Below are 26,845 nucleotides of genomic sequence, written 5' to 3'. Positions count from 1 at the left end.
GTATGCTGTCCTTCCTTTCATAAGCCCTGTGGATTTGACAAGGCTGTGGGTGGGATCTCATGGTCCTCTGCTCCTCAGCACGGCATTTCTGTAAGAGCCTCTATCCTCCCTGAGATTTTCTAACTATCCTTTTGCTCCAACTTTTCCCTTCCTGCTTCCTGGCTGGATCCACCATAGGAACGCTTTGGGGTAACTATGGTGTTTTGTTTTGTTTTGTTTTGTTTTGGGGTGTGTGTGTGTGTGTGTGTGTGTGTGTGTGTGTGTGTGTGTGTTTTAAGTAGGTTTAGGTGACTAAGTGGGAGGAGGGAGAAATTGGAAGAGACAGAGCTAACTCAGTGAGAGAAGAATCTTGAGTTTATATGAGTGGCATGTTTCCATTGGGAGCCAAAAACTTAAAACTGAGCAGTTTCCAAGCCTTCTTAGGAAGTAACCATTCCTGTTGGTTTGGGTACGATTAGGCCTATATGTTTCTCTTATATATTTTAGGTAGATGTGCTTAAAAGGCAAAAGAATTTATTGAATATGCCAGAGCTTTTAGATGTGAAAGTCTGTATTAAAATATAGATAGCTGAGTTACCTTTCAAAATGACATGTAGGTCATCACCTTTGACAACAAGAAAACTTGGAATTATATTGATGTAAAGTCAACATGAAGGATTAGACTCATTGACTTCTTGCCTTTTGTAAAAAGGAGACTATGACTTCCCTATCAGAGGCTGGGCATAGCAGGGCAAGTTGCGTGCCAAATCAGGTGATCTCCATTTGACATTCTGGGTCCCCTGTCGAGTGAGTGTTAGCAGGATAGTAATCTGGGCCAGCATGAGGAAAGAAGTGAGCCTGGTCTCACTATTTAGAGTCTTATTTCCTAGCATGTACATGTTTTACAAATTGTAGCTATTTGAGTTGAATACAAAGATCTCAGGGGATGGGCAGAAAAGAAAGAGAAATGCATGATCTTCATTAAGAGCAAACATTTCTGAGATCTGCATAATAAGTATCATTGCCCATAAGGCCAGGAGAGGGGTGGGTGTGGCCTACAACTTGGGCCCACTCCAACTGAGTAGTTCTCTGAAGCCCGTGCTAGATACAGAGTTTCTGGAACAGAAATGAATGCGGGAAAGACCAGCCACACGTAATTGGAGTGTGGGCCATGGTTCTGGCAAGATGCCTACGCACATGCTTTCTCTGAGGTGGCAGCCTAGCACAGCGAGAGTGTTGGGTTCCCTACTAGTCTTTACTATGTTCTCTCCACACTGATGAGCTGTGAGAAGTAACAAACATAGACTTCTGGATCAAATTCCCCCAAAAGACATGCTCTCAACCATTCCCTTTCCAGCCAACAAACATCTTGAAAACTTGCCATGGGAAAGGACTAAACTAGGCTCAGTGGAGATCCACAGTGGGCCTCTGGTCATATTATTCCTTTTTTATTTATCACTTTGGTATTATATTGCATTAAATTGATCACTAGAGACATGAAGCAATTATTAATATATATGCATGGAAACCTGTGTATGCCTGTGAGTTCCTCTATGTATGTACACAGAAATTCCCTTCTTTATATATTCACATCCAAGTAAATGCAATAGAAATTAAAAATGCCTTAAATAGAAAATTCATTTGCTACAGTTATGGGCATCTTATCAACTTAACAGTATAATATTAATACTGCAGAGAATCATTCTTTTACCCTCATGATTTTGTGGGTGACTAGCACCACTGACTGCCTAGCCTTACAAGAGAGTTTCTGTGTAGTATTAGGCTGTGGGAGAACATGCCAATTTGACATGTACAATGAGTACAACAGTGAGTACAATTCACTGTTGCACTATCTGAAGTTGTGAAACCGTAAGTTGAACAGTTGTGAGCACATGGATGTGCATATATGCACATATACATGTTGATGTGTGCACATGTACAGTTAGTGATTTGAGACTACCCCTGAAGTATCCTTGGATTGTCCCTGATAAGCTCTACACCAACCTGGTTTTTGACTTCTTGTCTACTCTCTTTTCTGCCTTTATTCTGTTATTGTTAATGGAATAGTGTGGCCACTTTGCTTCTCCCCTTTCCAAATAACTCCCTGGGGTCCTCTCTCTACAGAACCAACAAGGGGCGGGATATCAAGACGATCAAGTCTCTGAGGGTACTTCGAGTTCTGCGACCACTGAAAACCATCAAGCGCTTGCCCAAACTGAAGGTAATGTTTCCAGAGTACATTCCCATCCAATACCCTTCTTCCACCTTCTCCCTTTAGCTACAGCTGGCTAGCCTTTGCAGAATCCATTCTTAGAATATCCCCTTTTTCTCTCTGGGGAATTGATTTTTTTTTTAATCTATTGATACCAAGGTCTTTGTTCCAAAGGAAAATAACCACTGTCCCAAGAAACTTGCAGGTGAGATTCTCCTTCTTCAGTCCAGACCCGGTTAGTGTTATACTCTCTGGAGTGGCCTGTCAACCAGGAAGAAGACTGTATGGCTTTGTCTTGGAACATCCTGTGTCACTAAAGCAGAAGTCACAGAAACCCCCTGTATTAGTGGTCTGTGTGCTAGGGAAGGCTGGATAATCTGAGGTATTTTCTTCAGTCATAATTTTAGAAGAGTATCATAGCACACAAATATTTCCTATTTTTTGAGATACAAACAGGTAACCTAAGGACACAGTCTATTTATGGCAGGAGCAGAAAAGAAATGGAAAAGTGAGTTACCCTGGATAAACTTATTGCCATGGCCTGGACAAAAATAGGTATCTTATCCATATGATCCCCACCTGCCCCCTCCACCACTCTCTCATCCAGAACCCTTCCTGCCTCATGGGGTTTGTTCTCCATTCAAGCTTGGCACCTTACTAAGTTTACCCTTCTCTCCTTTCCTCTCCCTATATTGTGGTTAATAGAATCTGAAGCTCCCTGGGAGAAAAGCTCCTCCCCTTCTTGAATTCTTGAGAACCCTCAGCTTCAGGTGCAGAGCCTCACAATCTGATTCTTGTAGTCCAGGCCACATAGCAAACCCCAACTCCTTTCTCCTGGGGTACACATGGATGCTTCTTAGGAATCAGATTTCATTATCTATGTGCAGCATCCACAGGTCTAGCACAGGACTTCTCAAAGAGTGGCCATAAACCAGCCATGTATGAACATTGAAAGTGTCCTAAAAGACACAAATCTGTCTACATCAGCACCACACAGTCTGTCTGCAAGAGGGGCCTGGACTCTGGCTCCTAAACCTGATCAGCAGATACTCTAAGACCATCGTGTAGGGATTGGTCATCATGAAAGGAACCTGCATGAGTGCTGGGTCCAGCTCAAGAATTTTGGAGTGACTCAGAGCAGAGTATCTATTCTTAGAATTTCTTGCACCCAGAAAATGGATATCTATATACTCTGCATTTGTAATATAGACAAGAGAGCTGGCATGAGTGGTCAAAAATGCAACAGTTACTCTGGGAGAGAGACTACTCTCCTATGCATGCCTTAGAGGACAAAGCTATGAGCTTATTTCTCCTGCTGTCCAGAGTTCCCATCATTTTCTGAGTTCTCCTAATTGATAATGCATGTCCTCTACTCCAAGGATAACCCACAACCATCCTGGCCTCAGATCATCAGTTCCCTTTCCAGCCTGTGATCTGCAGAGAGGAAGCAGAACAGAATAGGGTAGGGTAGGGGTAGGATGGGGAAGGGAAGGGAGGGAAGTGGAGGAGAGGGAAGGGAAAGGTAAGGAACAGTAGGGAAAGGGGAAATGGAAAGGAGGGGAGGGGAGGAAAGGAGAGAGGATGAAAGGGGAGGGGAGGAAAAAAGGGAAAAGGGAAGGGACAGGTCACTTTTAAAAAGGTCCAGACTAGCTGTGATATAGTTTTTGTCTCAAACCGTGTAGATTCCCAGGAGCAACTTGGTCTTCTAAAGGTAGGGGCTTCCTCCCTTGCTTTCCTCCTTCCCCTCCTGGATTAAGACCTTCTATTGTGTCAGATCTCCCTGGCCACCCTCCCACTAACCAGCCACTGACTTAGGCCTATCAATCATCACTCCTAAGAGCCCCATCTAGGGCTCCAAATATGAACTGCAGCACAAGTTCCCATGGGAACAGAGGAATGTGCAATGGCTTGATGAGAGTAGTCCACCCCTGAAGAATGTGAAGAATGTGGCCGAGGCCTTCATTATTTCTTTTAAACTAGGGAGCACTGGCTCCTCTCTTTGCGAACCAACAAAACCAGACATACAATGACATAAGTGGCTCTGGTGATTCCACAAGTCTGTTGTGTCGCTCACCTTCCCTGCAGTGCTAAACTAATTAATCCAGACATACTATACCCAGCGCTTGAAAGCAGCAACTGCATAAATGCAGTGCCCTTATGAGGCCAGACTCTCCAGTGAGCTAAGCCCAAAAGCCCAAGAAACAACGTTAAATGGCCTGAAATCTGTCAAGTTCTCATGAATTCCTCATGGCATGGGGCTTAGAAGGGAAGTCTCTGGAGACCCTCTGTTTCTGTATGCAAGCAGAAACCCCTGTGCCTCATCCACAACACAGAGAGACCTCAATTTGTCCTGGAATGCCTGTTGACCTTCCTCCTGAAGGCAACCAGTGTTCAACTAGAGGGCAGCAGGGTGAAGTGACAGAGCCTGATATAGCCAGAGCTAATATACGAACTTAGGATAAAATACTGAAGTTAACAAAGGTAGTAGCATGTGATAGCCCTTTGATTCATTTAGGAAGGGAAAAGAGGATGACACATGATCAGTATGTAAATCAATCTGACATCAATAGGTTCAAGGTAAGGAAGAATCTGTTTAGTGGGTAAAGTGTTCTAAATGATCTTCCAAATCCCACTTAGTATTACATTTCTGGGTTTTATACTGAGTGTCTCCACAAAGACACTCCTCCATTACTTTCTGTCATTTTGTCCGGGCATCATGCTTTATATTGACTTTAAGATTTAGAGATGGTGTCTTCTTCCAGGGCAAGTCTTTGCTACCATGACCAGTTTGAGAGTCAGCTCTTCATCTTATGAGTATCCCCGCTTGGAGGGCTGAGAGCTCCTGGGACAGCTTCTCAATCTGTTGGGTGGTGATATGGCCCAACCTTAGCTCTGGGCATGAGTATTCTGTCACGAGAATGACATGAGCACCTTTGCTGCCGTCTACAGGCTGTGTTTGACTGCGTGGTGACCTCCTTGAAGAATGTCTTCAACATACTCATTGTCTACAAGCTCTTTATGTTCATCTTTGCCGTCATTGCTGTTCAGTTATTCAAGGGAAAGTTCTTTTATTGCACCGACAGTTCCAAGGACACAGAGAAGGAATGCATGTAAGAGCCACCACCATATACCTCTCTTTGCTAAGGGTGTCCTGGGAAACCCCTCTCTACCTTCCATGTGTAGACTGGATTTCCTTTCTCTCTTAACTCCTTTCTCTTTCCCAAAGAATTATAAAGCAGGAACAATTATAAAAACAAATAGACATTTGTTGAACTCCTTTACTGTATCAGATAGGGTAAGAGACACTTTGCCCCAACCCTTAAGTTTTAAGTCTTTCTGATGACCTACTGAAAGGAGTTTTATTTATGTTTTGTAAGTATTAAAAATATGACACTCAAACTTTAGGTTGTCCAATTTAACAACGGGTTAGCCTACAAAGGGTTAACACTAGGCAGACAGCTAGTGATATCAGAATTCATCATACATCTGTTGGGTACCAAGTACCAATTTTATTCCAAGTTAGTAGCCCTTCCTTTTCTGTGATGGACACTGGTTACCCCGGCATTCTTAAGGCTTGTAGGAATGTTTGACTGTCCCATGCACTCACCTTACGAGGCTCTATTTCATTTCTATTTTGGTTTCAGAGGCAACTATGTAGACCACGAGAAAAACAAGATGGAGGTGAAGGGCCGGGAGTGGAAGCGTCATGAATTCCACTATGACAACATCATCTGGGCCCTGCTGACCCTCTTCACCGTCTCCACGGGGGAAGGATGGCCTCAGTGAGTGATGGGGTGGGCTTGGTATGTGTCTTGCAGGCTGAGATGGGACTGTGTGGGTGCCTTGAAAAGCTGATTCAAGAGGAACAAGGCTAACCCTTTGTTCTTATACCAGGCAAAGTAAGTGGTTCTGAGTAGGCGAGAAAGGCAGAAAAGAGGAAAAATAAAAATCCTTCAGACAGAGATGGAGAAGGGGAAGACAAAGTCTGGAAAATACCTGAAACTCTTTTTTGTTAATCTTTGAGTTGGGTGGAGCCCTCTGACTTACAGAACAAGTGAGTTTTCACAACTTTCTACCCTTCAGGAGAATCCTTGAGGGCTGTTTTAAACAGATTTATTCTTAAGGTTGGCCCTGTACCTGACAGCCTAAACATGGAGGGATCTGGCAGACTGTAGAGATGCTAATCCTATAGCAGGAGGCTAATTTGTTTAAAAGACTTAGCAATAAGTAAGACACCATTAGTTGGTAGGAGAAAATCCAACGGCACTAGAAGTCTGTTGGTATTGAACATGACAGCCTAACTAAAAGAGGATACCATTCTGTTGCTTAATAGCTGCATGCAAATGGAAAGTGGCTAGAAATGGCAGGAGTACTTTTTCTTTATGATCTTTGCTATAGTGACCCTGAATCAGTGGAGGAATGGAAAGAGTCAGCGAAGTCATATCAAGAACTACGAAAGGTGCCCCCATCTTCTAACAAAGCCACACTGTCATCTACCATCTGTACGTCTCTTTTGGTCCTCACAGGGTTCTGCAGCACTCGGTAGATGTGACAGAGGAGGACAGAGGCCCAAGCCGCAGCAACCGCATGGAGATGTCCATCTTCTATGTGGTCTACTTTGTGGTCTTCCCTTTCTTCTTTGTCAATATCTTCGTGGCCCTCATTATCATCACCTTCCAGGAGCAAGGGGACAAGATGATGGAGGAGTGTAGCCTAGAAAAGAATGAGGTAACAATGGAAAGGCTATAGGAAGGGATAACAAGGGGGGAGCATCAGAAACTTATCAGGACCAGCATGCTTAGAGGGAGAGAGTGCATTTTCTAAGTTTATAGTAGCATTAGAGCTGTGAAGTCTTGGATGCGGGACTCTGTGGGTAAGAAGACTTTTTCTGAAAATATAAGGACCCAAGTTTGAATCCCCAGCATCCACACAAAAAGCTAGGCATGGGGCTGGTGAGATAGTTCAGTGGCTAAAAGTACCTGTTTCTAAGCCTGATGACGTGAGTTCAGTCTCCAGGGCCCACCTGATAAGAAAGCACCAACTCCCACAAGCTGTGCTCTAATCTTTGCATGCGAATTGTAGTATAGGGCACACACACACAACTTTTTTTTTTTTCAAAAGCTGGGCATGGCTGCATGTACCTGTAATCCCAACAGGGAAACGTATACAGGTAAATCCTGAGAGCTTGCTGGCCAATCAGCTTAATCATAATGGTGAGCATCTGGTTCGGTGGAAAGTCCTGGTTCAGGGCAATAATGCAATAGAAGATGCCCATGTCCTTCTCTAACCAACACATGTGTATGCACAGGCATGCATACCTGTACACTCACATGTACATATATCAAATATAGACAAGACATAAAAGTATACACAAAAAAGTCAACTTATAATCTCTACCCTTATACACAATAGCCCGGAAGAAAAAGATATGTGTCAGAGTTACAGCATTGACCCATTTGCTTACCTTCCTTACCCTCACGGCATCTGTATTTCTAATGACAGGGAGTATGTTTTCTTTTTTTCTAATTGGATATTTTATTTATTTACATTTCAAATGTCATCCCCTTTCCCGGTTTCCTCTCTGCAAACACCCATCCCATCCCCCCTTACTATGTTTCTATGAGGGAGCTCCCCCACCTTCCCACCCACTTCCACCTCACTGCCCTAGCATTCCTCCACACTGGGGCACCAAGGCTTCACAGGAGCAAGGGCCTCCCCTCCGGGACTATGTTTTATTATGTGCTCCTCCAGCACATGTGTAGGTTTAGAACATTATTGTTTTCATGGTTGAGTTTGTTGTTGTTTAACAAAAGGAGCTGAATTAGAAATGGTCATAGATTATAAGAGAAATACATAGGCATATTCAGCTTGAACAACTCTAATATAAAAATTCAAATGATTACAAATCCAAAACATTTTGAATGGTATGATACGGCAAGTAGAAAATTCCATACCATGAAACTTTGTTTCAGGCACAAAATTAATAAAATATTATACAGATTACCCTTAGGCTATGTGGATGACATACATATGAAATATTAATGAATTTTGTGCTTAGCTGAGCATCCTGTCTTCAAAATACCTCATTACATTTTTGTAAATATTAACAACTCAGAAACAAATCTGATAACACAAATCACTCTGGCCCCACATATTTCAGATAAGGGATTCTTATGCAGTAGATTTATAGTTGTACATGAGCACTAGGGGAATCCTTATACCTAAAATCTCAGTCATATGTGATATATGACTTTATTAATAACCAACACTTTCAACCCATGTGACAGGATGCCCTCCAGGTGCCTCCAGATATGTAAGATGACATCTTACCTATAGTTTGGTTCAGATGATCCCTATTGCTGCCTTATGACTGTGTCTCTCTCTCTCTTTTATCCTTATATCGTCCCTCTTTCCTGGCTATCTTAACCGAGCCCGTGCAAGGTTTATGGGGTTGAGCTAATTCTAACAACCTTGATTTTCTGCAGCGGGCATGCATCGACTTCGCCATTAGTGCCAAACCTCTCACCCGCTACATGCCACAAAACAGGCACACCTTCCAGTACCGCGTGTGGCACTTCGTAGTCTCGCCATCCTTTGAGTATACCATCATGGCCATGATTGCCTTGAACACCGTTGTGCTGATGATGAAGGTGAGATGTAATCGTGTTTGTGCAGTGACTGGGAAGCCACTCCACCTTACCAGCTTGTTCTGTTTACCTGCTCTTGCATCACGGAGACTCTTTGACCTTACCCAGTTCAGTACCCTTAGTCCCTGAATTTCTGGGTAGGGGTGGGGGTCATTGAATAAAATGCAGAGTAATAGACTAGCAGTTAGGGGCTCTCAGGGACAAAAGTCAATAAGGTCTGCCTTTGACATTGTGGAATCTAACGGAGTACTGAAGTTAATGTGAGCCTGATCATATTTCATGCTAAATGCAAAACACATAATTCTGGTAAGCTGTCATGCTACCTTTAGTCCAGGCATGAAGGTTATTTTGCTATTAAGGTGTCCTGGGTGGGACATGGGTATATGTTTCACTGCATAACATACATGCATCGATGCGTTCCACCAGGTCAAGGTGAGAGCAAGACCTGGCATGTGTTTTCACACCATATACACATATACCTTAAGGCTTTGACTCCATTATTTTTTTCTTCTCCTTCCTGGCAGTACTATTCTGCTCCTTGGACCTATGAGCTCGCCCTAAAGTACCTGAACATCGCCTTCACTATGGTGTTTTCCCTAGAATGTGTCCTAAAGGTCATCGCTTTCGGCTTCTTGGTATGTCTCTCCCAGCATCAGCTTTTCTCCTTTTGGGGTTCATTCAGGTTACTGCTATTCAAGAATGGTTCGCCCACTTGCCCATCTAATCATGAGTTTAAACAGGCTGCCATGTGAGTAGAGTAGGAGAAGAGGCAAAGGAAGCCACCTTCTTCTCTCCATACTGATCTAACAGTCTACTCCAGTCCTACTGCACTCTGTCAGCAGTAGGGCAACCCTCATTGAATTTTACAACTACAGTTGACACATAAAGAAATAAAACAAAAATTAGATTAACTAAACCATGAGTTATTAGTTACTGGTAATGTATATACAAACTGTATGATTTGAGTGGGAAAATATCTTTCATAGCCTCAAACCAGCAAATAATAGATTTTAAGTTTAGTCTTCCACTTATTAGGTATCATCATGAAGAGTACCTTCTGCCAATAAATAAATGTGGTGTTACTTATGTTTACAATGTCCAGTACCTTTGGGGGTTTCCGGGGTAGGTGGATGAGGATTCTGGAATTGACTTTGCGAGAGATTATAATGGAAATTATTCTGGCATGAGCTCTCTTTTTATTTCTCCTCGACTGGTAATTATAATTGTTTTGCAAACTACTGCATCTGTTCCCAAGACTGTTAACAAAACCTGGCCTTTGCATCAATGTCCTCTAAACAAAATCAGCCCCTCCCTCGCCTCACGCTTGCTTCGGGTGTGTGCTGTGTGTTCAGTGGGGAGCAGGTAAACCCACTTGACAACCGTTTCGCACTTCTTCAGGGCGTGCATCATCCCCTCCAGTGTAAGTGTACACAGAGCAGACCGCTTCCCTAGCACAGAGGGGAAACTTTGCTGCAGATCAAACTGAGAGCTTCTGGTAGCAGCTGTAACAGGGACTCTGGGCTGGGCCTGATAATTGTCAGTGTTGGTTGTGGAGGCTGTTTCCAGTCTCCTGGTTCTTTCTACAACCATTAATTTGATTATTTGGGGTGGAGAGTTGAAAGGAACCCATGGCAGTGGCTGCATTGTGGAATTCCTGACTCCCTTTTGAGTGTTTTGAGACGCGAGGAAATAAAAAGGTAAAAGGAAACTTCTATCAAACAAAGATGCCTTTATAAAATAGTCTAGCCCAAGTACGGCAAAGTGAAAGGGGAAAGGGGAAAGCCAGCACCAACACGAGGAAAGCTTCTCTGTGAGTCTTGGTGCTGACATCGTCTGTGACTTACACCCCAATTATGTGTCTAATTATGGTGAATGCTGAATACATACTTACGGGCTTAACTAGAGGATTCGGCCTTGAGCCCTGCCTCCTTCCCACCCTCATTCCTGTGTTTCATTCAAGGTCTGGAGTCATTCACACCAGAAAAGGCACTGTTACATTGATTTGACATCTGAAGCTTTCAGAATACCCTAACATGTACTGTTTGGTCAGATCTTCTCGGTAACTTGGAAACAGGCATAGTAGATGTTGTTGTTGCCCTTATTTTAAATGAGAAAACACAAGTTTCTAAGATGTGTAAAAGTTATACAATAAAATGTAGAATTAGAAAGTGAGTGTGACTACCGTTCACCCCCAGCCCTGAGCCCGAACTTGTCTCAGCTCTACCCCTTTCCCAACTGCTCAGAAATGGATCATGCTGCCCCTTAGTGTTGTGGTGACCTCTTAGTGTTCACCTGCCCCCAAGGGAGACGGAAAAGGAAATTATGTTTGTGCCACTGATTTAGCCACATGAAAGTCATCTCATTGCTCTTTCCTGAAGCTGCTGTCTCTAAAGTGCCATCTCTTTGTGCTTTGTATCAGTCAGTGCTGGAGAAATCTTGAATAGCTTATGTTTAAAAAAAAAAAAAGAACTTTTTAAATTTTATATTATTTTGAAATTGTTTTTGGGGGGTTAGGTTACCTTGGCCAACCCACTGGCTGTGAGAATTCTTTGCAGTCTATGGGCTAGTGGTGTGCTGATCTTTCAAGTGTCCCCACCCAATTGCCATGTTCAGGTGGTTTCTTCTCAGCCTGTTAGGTGGGCGCCCTGCAGATTCCTGGCTTGTTTGTACTCCTCCAACCGGAGAAAGAGAACCCTGTAGTGCAACTGTTTTGATACTGAATAGTGACAAGTGACATTTTGAATAAAGAACCAGTCCCTCCAAAAAAAAAAAAAAAAAAAAAAAAAAAAAAAAAAGAAAGTGAGTGTGAATAAAATGGGAAGAAAAGAGGAAACTGGGCTACCCAGTAAATATCCATCCAATACTTTATACAGCCATTTTTTTTCCTGTGTAACAACTGCATTAGATACTTAATGTAAGATTATTTTACCTGTATGTTCCTCCTTTATAGGTGAACTATAGCTCAGGAAAGATTAATACTTTGTTCAGAGTTAAGGAAAAAGACAGATCCAGGAGTTTGATCTTAGTCTATCTGACCTCAGAGTTCACAATCATCTATTTGTTTATTAAGTAGCCAGGTTATATTCCAAAATCCCTAGTGGATACCTCAGACTGGGGCTAATCTGATATCTGTAGATAATATCTGTATATTCTCTCATATATGGCTAAATGGACGGATGGTTCTAAGAATCACATTTATCTTCATTTCTCTTCCTATTGATGCTATAAACTACACTCTGACAGAAATGACTTAAAAGAGAAATGGTTTATTCTGTCTCAGAGTCTGAGGGCACAGTCCAGTTGGGGTGTCAGGTGCTTGCAGCAATTGGTCACATGACATCTACAATCAGGAAGCAGAGGATGATGAATACATGGTCAGGTCACTTTCTTTATATAGTAACATCATACCAATCAGGGTAGGTCTTCCCAATCCATAACATAACCAGGATAATCCCTCACAAGCATGCTCAGAAGCTCATCTCCCAGATGATTCTAGAGTCTACCAAGTTAATACTAACATTGTTAATCTGATAATTATGTCAAATTAACACTGATGATGCTAGGTGATCTTGTCACTTTGTAAATACCATAGTATGTGTTTACAAACTGTAATAGCTCCATCAACAGACAGTACAATATTATAAGACCTACTGTATTTATAATGTGTCATTAGCAGAAACATTATTATAAGGTCTTGTCCTACTGAGAGTTTTCAGTTCAAGGAAGCATTTCAGATCTTCTCTTTAGCATTCTATAATTTTTCACTTAATTTTTGGATTATAAGTAACTAAAATCATGGAAAATGAAACTACAGATAAACTGGAAGAGTACTGTAGTACACAATGTTGGATGTGCCATTGTAAGGCATCCTCAGTTGGAACTCAAGGCTTCTAATCCTCTGAAATGAGGAAATTCACCTCTGGATGGAGAATAGGAGAGCTTTGAAATTTGGTGACCTTTGGGACCCCACTTGGCTCCCTTATTAATAAGTTAAGTGTTCCTCTGGAAGGTGAACTTGTTCACAAAGTTGAGTATATCTGCATACACATGCATGTGCGCACATGCGCGCACACACACACATTATATATATATATATATATATATATGTATTCTAGAATACATGTGGTTCTGCAATCAGACCTCCCTAAATCTTAGTTTTCTCATACAGAAAACAAGGATAACAGTAGCTGTCTTGCAATCTTCCATATATGATGCTCATTAAACATAGCCTCCCTCTGCACAATCCTTTCTCTGTGGCATGGCTTCGCTGTTATGGCCAAGCCTTCTCTTCAGTACTATATAAACTTGGGACATTTGGTACTATCTAACCTTCAGACCCACAAGGAGGACAAATGAGCTGAAAGAATATCAAGGATCTGGGACAGAGGATAAAGATCATGTGATGATAATTGTGAGAGTAGGACAGAGGACACTTTGGTGGTACTCCAAAACTGATGTTGTACCTGGTGCCAAGAGGAAAGCCAAGTAGACATTGTGGAGGAGTGGGTATTCTGTTTTAAAGAATGTAGCCCAATGTGTGTGCGATCTGGCATTGGGTGGACACATCACACACTCTGAAGCAAGTGAAGCTATCTGGTTGGTAGACTCTCTGGGTCTTTTATATCTCCCCCATATATATGTATTCAATCAATCTCCTCATTTATATATAACACTTAACTACCCATATGGTGTAACAGAGCAGAAAGAAGGGTGGGGAGTTGGAGTCTATTCATCCTACTGTCAGTCAGGTCTTCTGAAAAGACAGCTTTGGGGTTGTCTGTAACCTTTAGTCCCATACAGCCTCTTGAAGCAATAAAAATAATTAAGAAGTTAAAGTTGTATGATGCTTAATGTTTAATAGCTGTGCAATTATCCCAGTCCCCTAAGATATATACATTATAAATGTAACGCTTTTTCTTTGTTGATCAAACTTAGTAGCATGGTTGAAAAACAAATGTTTACTAATTAAAATAAAAACTTTCTTATAGGATTTTTAGGGGCGGTTTCAAAGACATGGTCTACACATAGTTGTGGAACTGTTTTTAAAATGAGGAGTTCCCGAATTAGTAAAGGAGAAACAGAATTTTGGGTTAGAAACAGGAAACTGAGCCCAAAGTTAGAATGAACTTGTGCATGAATTGACAAGTTTTAATTCCAAGTGACAAAGTTATGTAATGAAAGATGTCTTTTCCTTTCTCTTTCCTTTTTCTAATTCATGTGATTGAATGCACATGGCAGAACTATTTCCGAGATACCTGGAACATCTTTGACTTCATTACCGTGATCGGCAGTATCACAGAAATTATCCTGACAGACAGCAAGGTGAACGGCTCACAAGATCCTGATGTTGTATTTAAAAACACCTTCTCCACATGCAGTCCATTTATAACCCATCCAATCAAACACGCCCCCTTTGTGTTGGGAGTCCACTTTGTCCTTCCTGAGCAATAACAGGAGAATACAACTTTAGGATGGTGATATCCATCACAGAAGGGTTAGTTACATTTGCATGACTCAAATAGCAGATATCTAATGGGGTAAGTGGAATAGAGGTATTGGAAGGAAGCTAATATTGGATGTTTGGGCAAAGTCTCCAAAGAGAAGCATAGCATCTTTAACCTCAATGTTCTTAGACCTTAAAGTGTTTCTGTAAACTAGTTCATCCTGAAGAACATGTGGAGAGCTTTATTGTAATTATTGACTACCAGAATGCCATAGTGTGTAGGGATTAGGAGCCTGCTCTTTAGAAATCTAAGTGCAGAGTTTAGAGCATTTGGTAGAAATTGGAGAAGTCAGTTTTCCTCCCCTGTGTGCTGGGGTACTCTTCAAACCCATCTACCTAGGATTCGAGGAGCTTGGCTGGGAGGCTTAGAGAGAGACTCACTTGGGTGCCCCTCAATGGGAGTTAGGTTAACTGTAAAAGACAGAGACTGCCTTCTATTTTGTGATCTGAATAAGGAAGAAATGTGAAAATGCCAGTGCTTAGCTCTTTCTAAATGATCATATTGTCACTAATTACATGTTTCCTTTTGGCCCACCAGCTGGTGAACACCAGTGGCTTCAATATGAGCTTTCTGAAGCTCTTCCGAGCTGCACGGCTCATAAAGCTTCTGCGACAGGGCTACACCATCCGCATCTTACTGTGGACCTTCGTGCAGTCCTTTAAGGTAAGAGGCTTCCCGAGGGTGGAACGCCACATGGCAGACAACAATGCAGCAGCCTCCTCACCCTGGTTTCTTTACCCCTAGGAAGGTAGAAGTTTGTAAACTTGTGTTAGATGCATAAATACAATAGTTCTTAATTATAGCATAGTCTGGCTGGACAGTGATCAATTTTATATCTACATTATAGAATCTTATTCTAAAAAAAAATACATCACATTCTCTTTGTAACGGGCCCTTTTTCTTAGCGCTGAGACAGGAACATGCTTTATGAATTGTGTGCTATCCTTGAGTATTCTAAATCTCCTTGAGCAATCTTGCCCATTCATAGAGTCAGCCTCACATCGTCAGATGCCTTTAGTGTGTTCAGGAACTTGTCAGTGACTTCACTTAATGGAAAAGTTTTTCAGAGGACGTTTTCAACTCATGCTTCATAAAAAGATGATTCATGTACAGTTTACCATGTCTTCAACCTATGCATCTCTTGAACTATTGAGTGAATAGTACACTAATGGCACACACACACACACACACACACACACACACACACACACACACACGAGTCCTATAAGAGCTAGGAGTATTTGGCCAAGTTATTACAATATGTTTCTTTTAAACATTACCGTGGGACTATGTGTATGTCTAGGTATATAAAGGTTTGTTAAAATGTAGGTGTCTGAAACCTACTGCGATGGCAGTATTAGTAAAGTTTCCAAACATATTTCTTTGAGTTCTAACAATAGCATAAATTAAATGTCTTTGGACATCTAACAAATAACATAATTAGATGTCTGAGGCCTGGGTACATTTCTTTTCTTGCAGACAAAGTTTTTCAATTAATGTATTAAAAATAAATTTGATAAAATTGACTCAAAGATGACAAGCCATAAATTCACCAAATTGTCCTCCTCCTTTTAACTGTTTATATATTTAATTAAATTTAAGGAGACAGGACAGTAAAATCACAGTATGTCATCACTTGGAAAGGGAGTTTCCTTATTATTAATATATTCCAATATATCCCTTATTGATTTGCTTCATTATCAAAATATTTGAAGTTTGAGATGAGACAGTGGCAAGCAGGTTTAGGCTCCAAAGTATGGCCTTGGCTTTTCTACCCTAGCAAGAACCAATTTTTTGGTAGGGTTATTCCCACAGAGACCTCACCCCAATGAACTCTAATGTTCCAGAGCTAGATGACAAAGAAGAATTTCAAAACCATACGAGTTTGCCCTAAGATTCTCAGGTGAGTTCAGATTTAGAATTAGAAAGACAACTTGCTTTTAAAGCTGTTTTTTATTTTATTTTAAAATATCTGCCCATCAGGCGTCAGTTGTTAGTGAGTCTAAGAAATAAGTGTCATCCTGTCACGTTATCCCATCACCGAGACTCGGTGACACTGTGTCCTATTGAAGCTAAAGAAAATGGTGTCAAAAACTGACAACCAAATGGGTAGCATATTCAGTGGATATTACAGAGAACATGGAAGGCAGGCGAGTCTGAATCCCAGCGGGGCTGTATTTTGGATGAGTGTTTCCTCTTCTGGATGATTCTGCGATACTGTACAGAAACAGATTGCTCAACAACAAAAATGAAAAAGTCAAAATCACTTATGCAAATCCAAAGCAGAGAAATGTCCAATATTAACACTATACCTTTACTTTTACCCACTCTGACCGAATCCTGGGATTCACACATTTCAGTCTCTAGCCTATGTTCAAAATGTCATCCCTTCTTTCTCTTATTTTGTATTAGAGTGTATTTTTGTGACCAGAAAGAACAGGGGCTAGAAGAACAGATAAAATCTTTGGTTTTCTCTCTAACACTTAGAGTAGGAAGATAATCTGAGACTGGAGACATTGGGTGGAGAAGGAAGAATAAAGCCAAATGGGTAGACCAGGGCATAGGGCATCAGCACAGGCAGCAGGGAACCCTGCCTCCTTGCGACAATTCTTGTGGAAATGCATCCATTCCTTTCCTTACACCCTGGGACTCAGTGCTTTATGGAGGAGGGACCTGCTTATTAGCTGTCAGGTGCATTTTAATTTGTCCTCTATTGAAGTGGAAACTTAAGGGTTCTTTGGAAAGTCAGTTGTGTCAGATAGTGTTTTGCTAGGGGCAAACACATGCAGAACTGTTTTCCTGAAGTGGACACAGGTAAAGGTATGTTTGGCTAAAGCAAGCATGTGAAAGGATGTGTGATGAGGGATTCTTCCACTAATGACAGGCATGTATTGGTCTGCCTTACATTGCGTTGTTGAGCTCTATTTGTCATGATTCCATAGAGAGAACTGTACCAAAAAAACACTTGGTGGTGTGTTGATGGCTCCTTGCTGCTTCTGCAGACTTGGGCCAGTTGGCAGAGCGATGTCAGCTGATACAGAGTGACATGGAGATTTGCTAAGACAGATTCATGTGCTGAGACAAGACACATAGTGAGGACACATGATATTTGGAGGGAGTATAAACAGGAGCCAACAGACAATGACAAGCATAGCTCTGGATCACTTCTTAGTCTCACATAGTCACTGATCTTCACTTAGTGTACACACACACACACACACACACACACACACACACACACACACACACACCAAAAATAAAAACCTTAACCTGGCATCCCTGCTGGTCTAATTCCTCCTGCTGACTAGTGCCAGTCTGGCTGAGACCTACCTGTCTCTGCTAGGTCTCGACACTGCTGCTGGTTCATGGTTACTATCCCAACAATACCAAACCAGACTGCTGGTATATTCGTGAAGCTGTGAAGTATTTGTGAGCGATCGATCTGCCACGGCTACATCCTGTAAACTGAACTGCTGATTTCCTGACAATACAGATGGGATTTGCTCCAAAACACAATTTCTAAACAGGCTCACTCCCCACCCCCTGTATCCTAATAACCTTTCTTTCCCACTACCTCTGGTGGGTGGTGGGCTAGAAGGGAGGTAAACCATTTAAAACCCATCATAAAAGTAGTCTAAAAATTTTTAAGCCTACACTCTATTCAAGTTGTAAATAGTCCCTCTTGGGAGTCTTCGTTTTGTTATCTCTGTTGATAAACTCTGCCCTGCTACACAGCCATCTGAAAGCCTTTGCCTGGTCTCCCGGGATTCATGGTGTGTACACTCAGGACAAGATTGAGACTCTCAGTGGCACTGGCTGCCCGTGAGCTTACAGAATGGTAAAAAAGAGAGAATTTCATGTCAGTACAAGGATCCCCACACAACTATATTGCGCCATCCTACTCCAAATCTCAACTATTCTGTGTCTGCCCCTGCCCTAGAATATCAAGGGCAAGCCCTTGCCTTCTATTTTCATATAGAAATGTTATCATCACAAAGTGGCAGTAAACATAAACAATATAGATTTTTAAATTTTTGCCTCATGGATTCATTACAGTTTCATAATGGCTGACACTTAGCAGGCTTTAGGGGGATTTATGTGAAATACAATAAAATATTGAAAGGATTAAGCACTGGAAAATGGTATTTCATCTGAGATAAAAGATATGTCTAGGAATGGATAACAAGGAGCCTCAAGTCATTTAGCTTTGCCTCCAGATCTCCCACTATGAGTTATACATTAGATGTGGGGATGACAGGAAGAAATACAGAGACCTTGAAACCAAAATTTAGGTCATCTTTAATTTGGGTCACAGTTACTAGGATTATTAGTCTTTAGCATATCAAGTGAAATGTCTCTCAAACTCAGAAAGTTTCCCTAGCCCTCTTTGGAGATAGGGGTCACAAATCCATCAGAAGACTTGGGCATATTTTCAAAAGGAAAGACTACTCCAAATGGAATAGCTTCAAGGATCAGTGTCAGTCCTGCTTCAAATAGCCTCAGCGCAAGCAAGAGCTCCTGCCTTGCCAATGACAACAGGAGCAGTGACAGGAGCAGTGGTCTCCTTGATTATTATCTCTCGATTCCCTTACAGGCTCTCCCCTATGTCTGCCTTCTGATTGCCATGCTTTTCTTCATCTACGCTATCATTGGGATGCAGGTGAGTGGCCTGATGGGGCAGCAGCTGCCCACATTGTCTCCAACAGAGTTGAGGATGATATGTACAGTGTTGCTCGACTAAGAAACTTGTCCAAGGTCTTGTTGCATTGTGACCTTGGGGATGTCACATGGGCCAAGTGGTTCCCTAGGTATTCAGGGTGGTCTGCTCTGTGGGGCTTCATCTGAGGTCTCCCAATCATGCTGTGACTTAGGAGTAGCTGGGCTTCTCCAATAGACCTAAAACAATAGAACTACACCACTGTTTTCAGAGAGAGGGACCCCCATTGCAACTGAAGTAAGGTTTTTCCCTCAGGATCTCTATTTGAACACAACTAAAAGGAAGTAGATGGCTGTTCCCCCAGTAAGTGATGGCACCAAACACATCTATGTTAAGTTTTAACTGTCTGAGTTCTCCAAGACCTGTTACTGCCCATCCAAGGAAGCACCAGAAATATATTCCTACCGATTTCTATAGTACAGGGCCATGGAACTTGCTGGAGAATCCCCTGGCCTACTCAATCCTCAAAGTTTTTAGAACTTGATAGCAGATTGGGTTCTGTCTTGGAGATTTGTACAGATAGCTAGAGGTTCACTGAGCCCCAAGAAACCAAATGTTCTTTCTAAGAACAAGAGTCATTTCGAATGGACGACCTGCTTCAATGAACAAGGAGCACACACATCCCCTAATTTATTTGGTGGGGTCCACAGGCTTTTTGAAAGAATGACTTAAAGAGCTGCATGACTAACCCCTCTAAGAACTTCAGCTGACCGTTCCTGAAGCCAGGCAGCCTGGAGGCCTCCTTAGATGTCTGCACCACCTGGCTACCTCGAGTCACTGCCTCAGTTACCAAACTTCCTGATCAGCAGTCTGGCCTAGATTCTTTCCACAAGACCTTTTATTCTCACTCTTCCTCTAACTCTAACCAGGCAGTTTTAGTCTCCAAAACCACAGCCAAATGTCCAGCATCAAAATACATAAGACCTACAAGGAGCCTGGCGTTTTCCTTCTCTGAAGGTCTTACACTGGGTATATGAAATGATGTTGGTAGCAATAGAAACAATTGCCACAGAACTTTAATCCTCTCTTGATAACCTCAAGACCCTACTAACTCCCTCTAACCTTTACCTCAGAATTTACATAGTCTCAAACTGAAAAATTGAAATTTGAATGGTTAAATTAAATTCCATATTCCCAAGTTTCTGAATGATAAAATAGCTCTTACCCCTTTCATCTTCAAGTGAAATAAGGTGGAATGATACTGTCTCCAAGTCTGCTGATGAGACTCATACTGACATTGATGATGCCGTTTACCTCATTTACTTGGTTTGCCAGGTATGGGGCTGACTATATGCCTATTTGCAAATAGACACCTATATACAGGCATATAAAAAGAAGGGGTGAGGTGTATGGTTAGTATAATCAGGAGTAATTGAGTTTCATTGTTTCCACTGACATTTAATATAGTTAAGTAACCTTTAACCTTATTCATGTTCTCAGATAACAAGGTAAAAAGCTGATATTGACCTAACTGTGCCTCTTTACAACCCAGTTCTTAATGCTGTGCCTTCTCTCAGCCCATCAGACAAGCAACTTGCAAGGACTTCTTTGATTTGTCAGTAGGAGGTGGGGACTGCTTTTTCAAGACAATAATGCTTTTGCCACCGTGGCTTGCTTTAACTTGCTATCCCCAGCCTGGTCTGTCAAAGAAAGCCAGTGCCAAGCACAAATCATACATACTCCTAAGTGTGTTACTAGTGTTCAACGCGGTCATCACAAAACAGAAAACCTATGGTGGGTTAAATGAAAATGGCCCCCATACATCCATAGAAAGTGGCACTATTAGAAGGTGTGGCCTTTTGGGTGAAGTGTGTCACTGTAGGGTGACCTATAGGCATTGAGGTGTAAGGAGTTCAAGCAGGTTCCCTTCCTGCTGCCTGTGATCCAGATATAGAATTCTCAGCTCCTTCTCCTGCACCACGTCTGCCTAGACACTGCCATGTTTCCTTCCATATAGAGTCCATAATGGAGTCCATAATGGACTAAACCTCTAAACTGTAATCCAGTCCCAATTAACTATTTTCCTTTATAAGAGTTGCCAAGGTTATGATGTCTTCACAGAAACAGAAACCCTAAGTAGGACAAAAGTTGGAATGGGGTGTTTCTGTGATAGGCCTGACCATGCTTTTGTTTGGAGAAATGGAGTCTTTGGATTAGAAAAGCATTTGAATGCTTTAAGTGTGGCTTAAAAGGCCTAGTAGAACATGAAGATGGTGGTGCAAAGGGTGATTCGTACCATGGGAGCCTGGCTCAAGAGGTTTCAAAGGAGAAAAATGTTAGTATGTAGCTGAGAGGCTGTTCTTGTGATATTTTGGCAAAGAATGTGACTGCTTTTTGTTCTAGCCCAAAAAAAAAGTTTGCCTGGGGCTAAAATGAAGAAGAGTTTTTGGATTAATTTCATTGGCAGAAGAAATCTCAAAACAGCCTAGTATTAACTCTGTCCTGTGGTTGTTAGTGTTCACTCCTGTGAAGATCTGTAGTGAAAAGGAGCAAGCTGAAAAAGGGAAAACTATAAAATTTACTTGATGGAAGAGGCATCAGGAAGTGGAGTGGATCGAAACCCCATGTTCAAGGAGATAAAGAAAAGCCAATTATTAAATAGAATACAAGGAGTGGTGATCTCTGAGTAATACCCCACCCCCAGTCAGCTAAGCTTCAAACTCGAGAAAAGCAATTAAAGAAAATTGAGAAGGAATTAAAGAACAACTTAGGTCCAGGTGCAGTGACATAGGCCTTTAATCCCAGCACTCTGGATACAGAGGCAGGTGGATCTCTCAGTTCAAGGCCAGACTGGTCTTCAGAGTGAGTTCCAGGGCAGCCAAGCTTAGGCAGTGAAGATAACCATCAGAAACAGAGAGTTGAAAATACAAGAGCCCTGCACAAATAGAAGGTCCAATGGATAGGAGGAGTAAGCTATTAGATAGATGTCAAGGGCAACCAGATGGATCTATAAGACCATCCACAATCCGTTATGCTGCACTTTTAAAGTCCTCTCAGAAGAGGACATTTTTGCAGAACAAATAAGTTATTTGTCATTTCTGGGGAGGGGGTTATGTGTACAGGCTATTAGAAGAGATGCTGTTGGCATTAGCTCTGTAGCTGTCCAGCTGTGTGGAGTGGGTTAAACACAAGCAGAGCCTTCCAGTTCTGCATTTAATTCCAAGTGAAAATGGATGGAAGCCTGGACTTTCCTGCAGCTTTCAGAAGTGTCCCTTCTTCCTCTTTCATAGCCTCTGGTATAGGAGATGTAGGTGGTAACAGGCTGGGAGGGTGTAAAAAGAAAATGCAAAGGAATTTTAAGACCCACCACTTCCGTAATAAATATCCATTTGGGGCTTAAAAATTATCTTAGAAAATATTCAAAGTAGCTATGCTTTCTTTGACAATTACACTAACATCATGTTGACAAAATCGCAGTGCACTCCCCAACAGCTTCATGGAGCACTCGAGAAAAGTCATAACCGGGACAGCTAATGATGCTGCTACGAGAGTCCCAGGGAGAAAAGACCCTGTGAAGTGTGCAGATGTGACACACTGGGCGCAACTTGCAGATCTCTAGCTAAGGAAATGAGGCAAGAGAGAAGGAAATTTAAACTGGTTACGGATGTACAACAGTCACCTCGGGAAGTATACAGGATGAAGGAGGTTTGGCTGCTTCTGTGGGGTTTTTAAAAGTCATGTGTTTCTTGAGGAACTGCCTCTTTCTTATCTGTTCCTTCAATTCTTCCCTCTGCTGCCTGGCTTGCCACCTCCGTTCTCCCTGAAGACAAGTAGTATTTGGGTTTTGAAAAAAAAAACAGCAGTGAGAACAAATTCCCAAAGCAGGTGTCAGTGGGAGTTACTTGAGCAAAATAGCTGGGGGCAGAGACTGTTCCTCAATTGCACACTCTCAAAACTGTTAGGGGAAAACGTGTTCCATTTAGCATACATCAAATAAACAGAAGCATGCTAAATGTAGGCTGGAAACCATCTCAGATAGGTAGAAGAGTGACCCATGAAGTTGTCAGTTGTCCCAGGACTGCCTTGGAAGGCTTGATCCTGACCTCTGAAGCACTGGCAGATGAAGAGAGTGCGCCCTTCTCGTTGGAGCATCTTGGAATTATTGTCAGAGTTTATCTCTGTGTGTGCATACATACTGCTAAGTGTCACCCCCTTTTTTTTATGTCAGTGATCAGAGCCCAGCAGTACATAATGCGCGCTCTCTCTCTCTCTCTCTCTCTCTCTCTCTCTCTCTCTCTGGGGTTGCTTGTTTTCTTTTCCATTCTTTCTCTCTCTACTCACTCCTTCCTTTCTTTGATTTTCCTCTCTGGTACAATGGACTAAAACTAAGACCCCATGTATCTAAGTTAGGGCTATGTCTTCAGCCCTTCTTTTTCAGGTGCCCAATTATCCTTCCTTCATCGTACAACCTGGATTTTGTTTTTAGCTTACACCTAAGTGACCTAGTTCAGTGAGATTTATGTCAGTCTGATGCTGCATGTATGTTCATTTCCATTGGTTATGCATTAAGATAACAGACTTCTGAGACTTTGATCTCTAAATAAGAGTACATCTAATCACTTTACATATTGTAGGATAGCTTCTGCCCAAACCATAAATGACATCTTTGGCAGATAAAGATATTCTCTCCATGATTATCAGATATGGGGGAAAGAGTGGTGACTCTATGTGTGTCCTCTTGTTAAGCAATGTCTTTGGTAGATTGCATGGGTACCATGAGCCTAAAATGCAGCTCCAATTTAAGCGTAGGAGAGGCCGTGTATGTACAGAATGATTTTTAAATATTTGCATTCTATGTACTGCTTGAATATTGTGAGCATTAGTCCCTTTTGCTGTACTGGAGCAGTGGGGGAGGTAATTAGTTTCCATTTCAGGCCAAGAACATGGTGTTGGTCAGCTCTCTCACTGCAGGTTATCTGTTTCAGAGACCAGCATCCAGAATTCCTGCTCGTACTTTATCTACCCTGCCTGCGTGTCTAATGACCATGTGCTGGACATGTGACACAACTCAATTCTGCTCATTGATTTCTCTTATCTCCTCCAAGGTGTTTGGAAACATAAAGTTAGATGAGGAGAGTCATATCAACCGGCACAACAACTTTCGGAGTTTCTTCGGGTCTCTCATGCTGCTTTTCAGGTACCTGGATGAACAACTGTTCAAGTTGGAGACCTCATGGTCTTCAGCTGCCAATGTGGGGAGAAGCCCCTGGAGGGAGAAAGCCGATGGCCTCTTGATCTAATTCTGCTCTGCTGTTCTTAGGATATGCAGTGGAAAGAGACCATGCTTTAATCGAACCTCCCTGTGATTTAGAAATTTCCGTCACTGTCTTTGACTCAGTAGTTCCTCTGTGTGTTTCAACTTGTCCTCGGGGATTCTAGGAGGGGAGAGGCGCATAAGCTTCTGATGCGAACAGTTTAAGACCTGAAACCTTGAGTAGCTGTGTTTATGTGGGGTCTTGGGGTCCTTCCACTATTTCTCTACTATCAGATTAGACCCTCAACAGATGGAGAAATGGTGGGTGGGGAGGAAGAACAAGAGGGACCCAGGGTGGGATGGGACATAAAGACTTTTTTAACCAAGATGGATTTCTGTGTTCAGGAGCGCCACAGGGGAGGCTTGGCAGGAGATTATGTTGTCATGTCTGGGCGAGAAGGGCTGTGAGCCTGACACCACTGCACCCTCAGGGCAGAACGAGAGTGAGCGCTGTGGCACTGACCTGGCCTACGTTTATTTTGTCTCCTTCATCTTCTTCTGCTCCTTCCTGGTAAGTAAGAATTTGCCTTTATTGGTGGTGTGCCTGATAGAGTGAAGTCTCCCACAGTGTATGCACATGTTCTCCTCTGCCTCTCTTCATTCCCTGATCCCTCACATATATACTCACCCTCCAAGCTATAGAAGAAGTAGATCATTGCCTTTGGAGGCCAAAGTGCTCCTTAGAATCTTTGCAAGGAGAGTGATTCTTGTTGGGTTAAGGTCTTTTTGGCTTCAAGGAGAGAGGCCTTGAGAGACTGGATGAGGACTTGAAGGTAGGAACAGAGCACCAAGCTTCTTGTTGATCGGGAGCTACTGGGGTAACCCCTGTCTTCTTTGTGGCATGTGTAGTTTATTTAATAGCTAAGACTTGTATCTGTTTGGGAGAGTTTGTTTTTTTTTAACTGTTTATGAAAAGGTACCTTGAAAATCGAGGCTTATAGGGTTAATCAGAGGTAACTAATGGTCACGTGCACTGTAATTGATGTGGTTTTTCTCCTGGTGCCATTGAATTGGTTGGCAGTTGGCAAGTGTTCTGGTGTGAAAACATGATTACTTTGGGTGTTAGTGGATATTGAGGAGGATATGTAAAAACATCCCCACTTAGCAAAGTGATAAGAGATCTGAAATGATCCCTGAGTTCCTTCTTTTGGAGAAAGCATCCAGAAATGTCTTCCCTACAACATCAGGTTAGCAGTGATGGATGGAATAAATACATGCAGTGCCACCAGGTCGATACAAAGGTCACTGTAGTCCTTCTGACTCTCAGAACGTCCCTCAGCTCAACTTTACTGCAAATGCCACTGGCTGTACAAAACTATATAACACTAAACTAATGCTATTGCTCACACGTGGTCAATTCCATGGCTGTGCATTGAAAAGTAACTTAACTGTTTCATGCCCAGTGATTTCTCTTTCAGGGGACAGAGACATCTGACAATTCAGCTTTCCAGTGAGAGCCAGGGCTCTTCAGAAAGACCATTCTGCCTGGTACATGGGATAATGTAGGGAGTAAAGAGACTCTGGGAGTCCCCTCCCCCCTTTTGGTTTTGATTTTGTTGCTATTTAGCCTAGGCTAAAGCACTTCCTCTTGTATAGCATCTTTACCATGGTATAAACAAGTCATGAAAGGGCGGGGAGATAGCTCAGCGGATAATGGCATTTGCTGTTTGAAAAGAGAATCTGTGTTTCAATTCCCAGCACCCATGTAAAAAGCTGCAGGCATACCTGCTGGGGGTAGGGGATGAGGATGAAGGTGGGGGATACAGGATCACTGAGGCTTGCTGGCCATCAGCCTAGCTCCAAGTGCAGTGAGAAAACCTGTCTCAAAGGGATAAGACAAAGTGTGATAGAGCAAAGCACTCAGCATCCTGCTGTGGCCTCTGTCTACCATCCATGCACTCACACATACACATGGGTAATTATGACACTCTCATGCACAAGAGCACCTGTACACATGCACATACACTCACCTCATGCTTGTCAGCAGTAGTATATGCTCAGGAAGATAATATATGCATTTTAATACCCTTCTATTGGTGTGAAGCACTTTTTCAATGAAAAAGAACACAGAACCATTTATAAATCTGAAAATACAATGTATAATGAAAATAACTGATACATTACTTCTACCTTCAACCCATTTTTTTTGTCAAGTGGCCACTCATGATGGACACTGAGCTAGGCACCAGAGTAGAACTGTCAACAAGACCCACTCTTTGTGACCGCCAGCAAATAAGAAACCAACATACAGAGGATTAATACTCATCAATAAGAATAAATTGGAACAGAAAGAGGGGACACATAGACCTCTCCATTTTACCTTATATAGTTTAAATGTTTAATGATAAATATTTAAAAGAAACCAAAGTTAAAAGTGGAAAATTAATTGGAGGCTATATGGTTACTTTTAGAATTGTGAGACAGAGGGTGCTACATAATTCACATTAATGTTATTTTTAATGAGGCTATATTCAGTGTGAGACGATCTGCCTTCGAGTCACAGCCCTACAATAAGACCGACTTTGTGACCTT

At 42.1% G+C, this 26,845-nt stretch overlaps 1 protein-coding gene across 15 annotated transcripts in view; it reads left to right on the top strand.

The window, feature by feature from the left end:
• Nucleotides 1-26,845, top strand: part of Cacna1e (calcium voltage-gated channel subunit alpha1 E) — a 488,748-nt gene that overhangs the window by 428,322 nt on the left and 33,581 nt on the right. For 13 of the 15 annotated variants that reach the window (XM_039091008.2, XM_039091010.2, XM_039091007.2 and 10 more), the window contains 12 exons: nucleotides 178-189; nucleotides 2,104-2,200; nucleotides 5,141-5,301; nucleotides 5,836-5,973; nucleotides 6,718-6,919; nucleotides 8,677-8,841; nucleotides 9,363-9,473; nucleotides 14,077-14,160; nucleotides 14,880-15,005; nucleotides 18,937-19,002; nucleotides 24,105-24,196; nucleotides 24,659-24,824. In XM_039091008.2, the coding sequence (XP_038946936.1) occupies nucleotides 178-189; nucleotides 2,104-2,200; nucleotides 5,141-5,301; nucleotides 5,836-5,973; nucleotides 6,718-6,919; nucleotides 8,677-8,841; nucleotides 9,363-9,473; nucleotides 14,077-14,160; nucleotides 14,880-15,005; nucleotides 18,937-19,002; nucleotides 24,105-24,196; nucleotides 24,659-24,824 (1,420 nt within the window). The remainder of the gene's footprint in view (nucleotides 1-177; nucleotides 190-2,103; nucleotides 2,201-5,140; nucleotides 5,302-5,835; nucleotides 5,974-6,717; nucleotides 6,920-8,676; nucleotides 8,842-9,362; nucleotides 9,474-14,076; nucleotides 14,161-14,879; nucleotides 15,006-18,936; nucleotides 19,003-24,104; nucleotides 24,197-24,658; nucleotides 24,825-26,845) is intronic. The other 2 variants (XM_039091012.2, XM_039091011.2) reach the window with 1 other exon arrangement.

The sequence above is a fragment of the Rattus norvegicus genome, chromosome 13 (genome assembly GCF_036323735.1).
Source record: "Rattus norvegicus strain BN/NHsdMcwi chromosome 13, GRCr8, whole genome shotgun sequence".
Lineage (NCBI taxonomy): Eukaryota > Metazoa > Chordata > Mammalia > Rodentia > Muridae > Rattus > Rattus norvegicus.
Note: the sequence above shows the minus strand (reverse complement) of the source record. Positions and strands in the feature narration are given on the sequence as shown.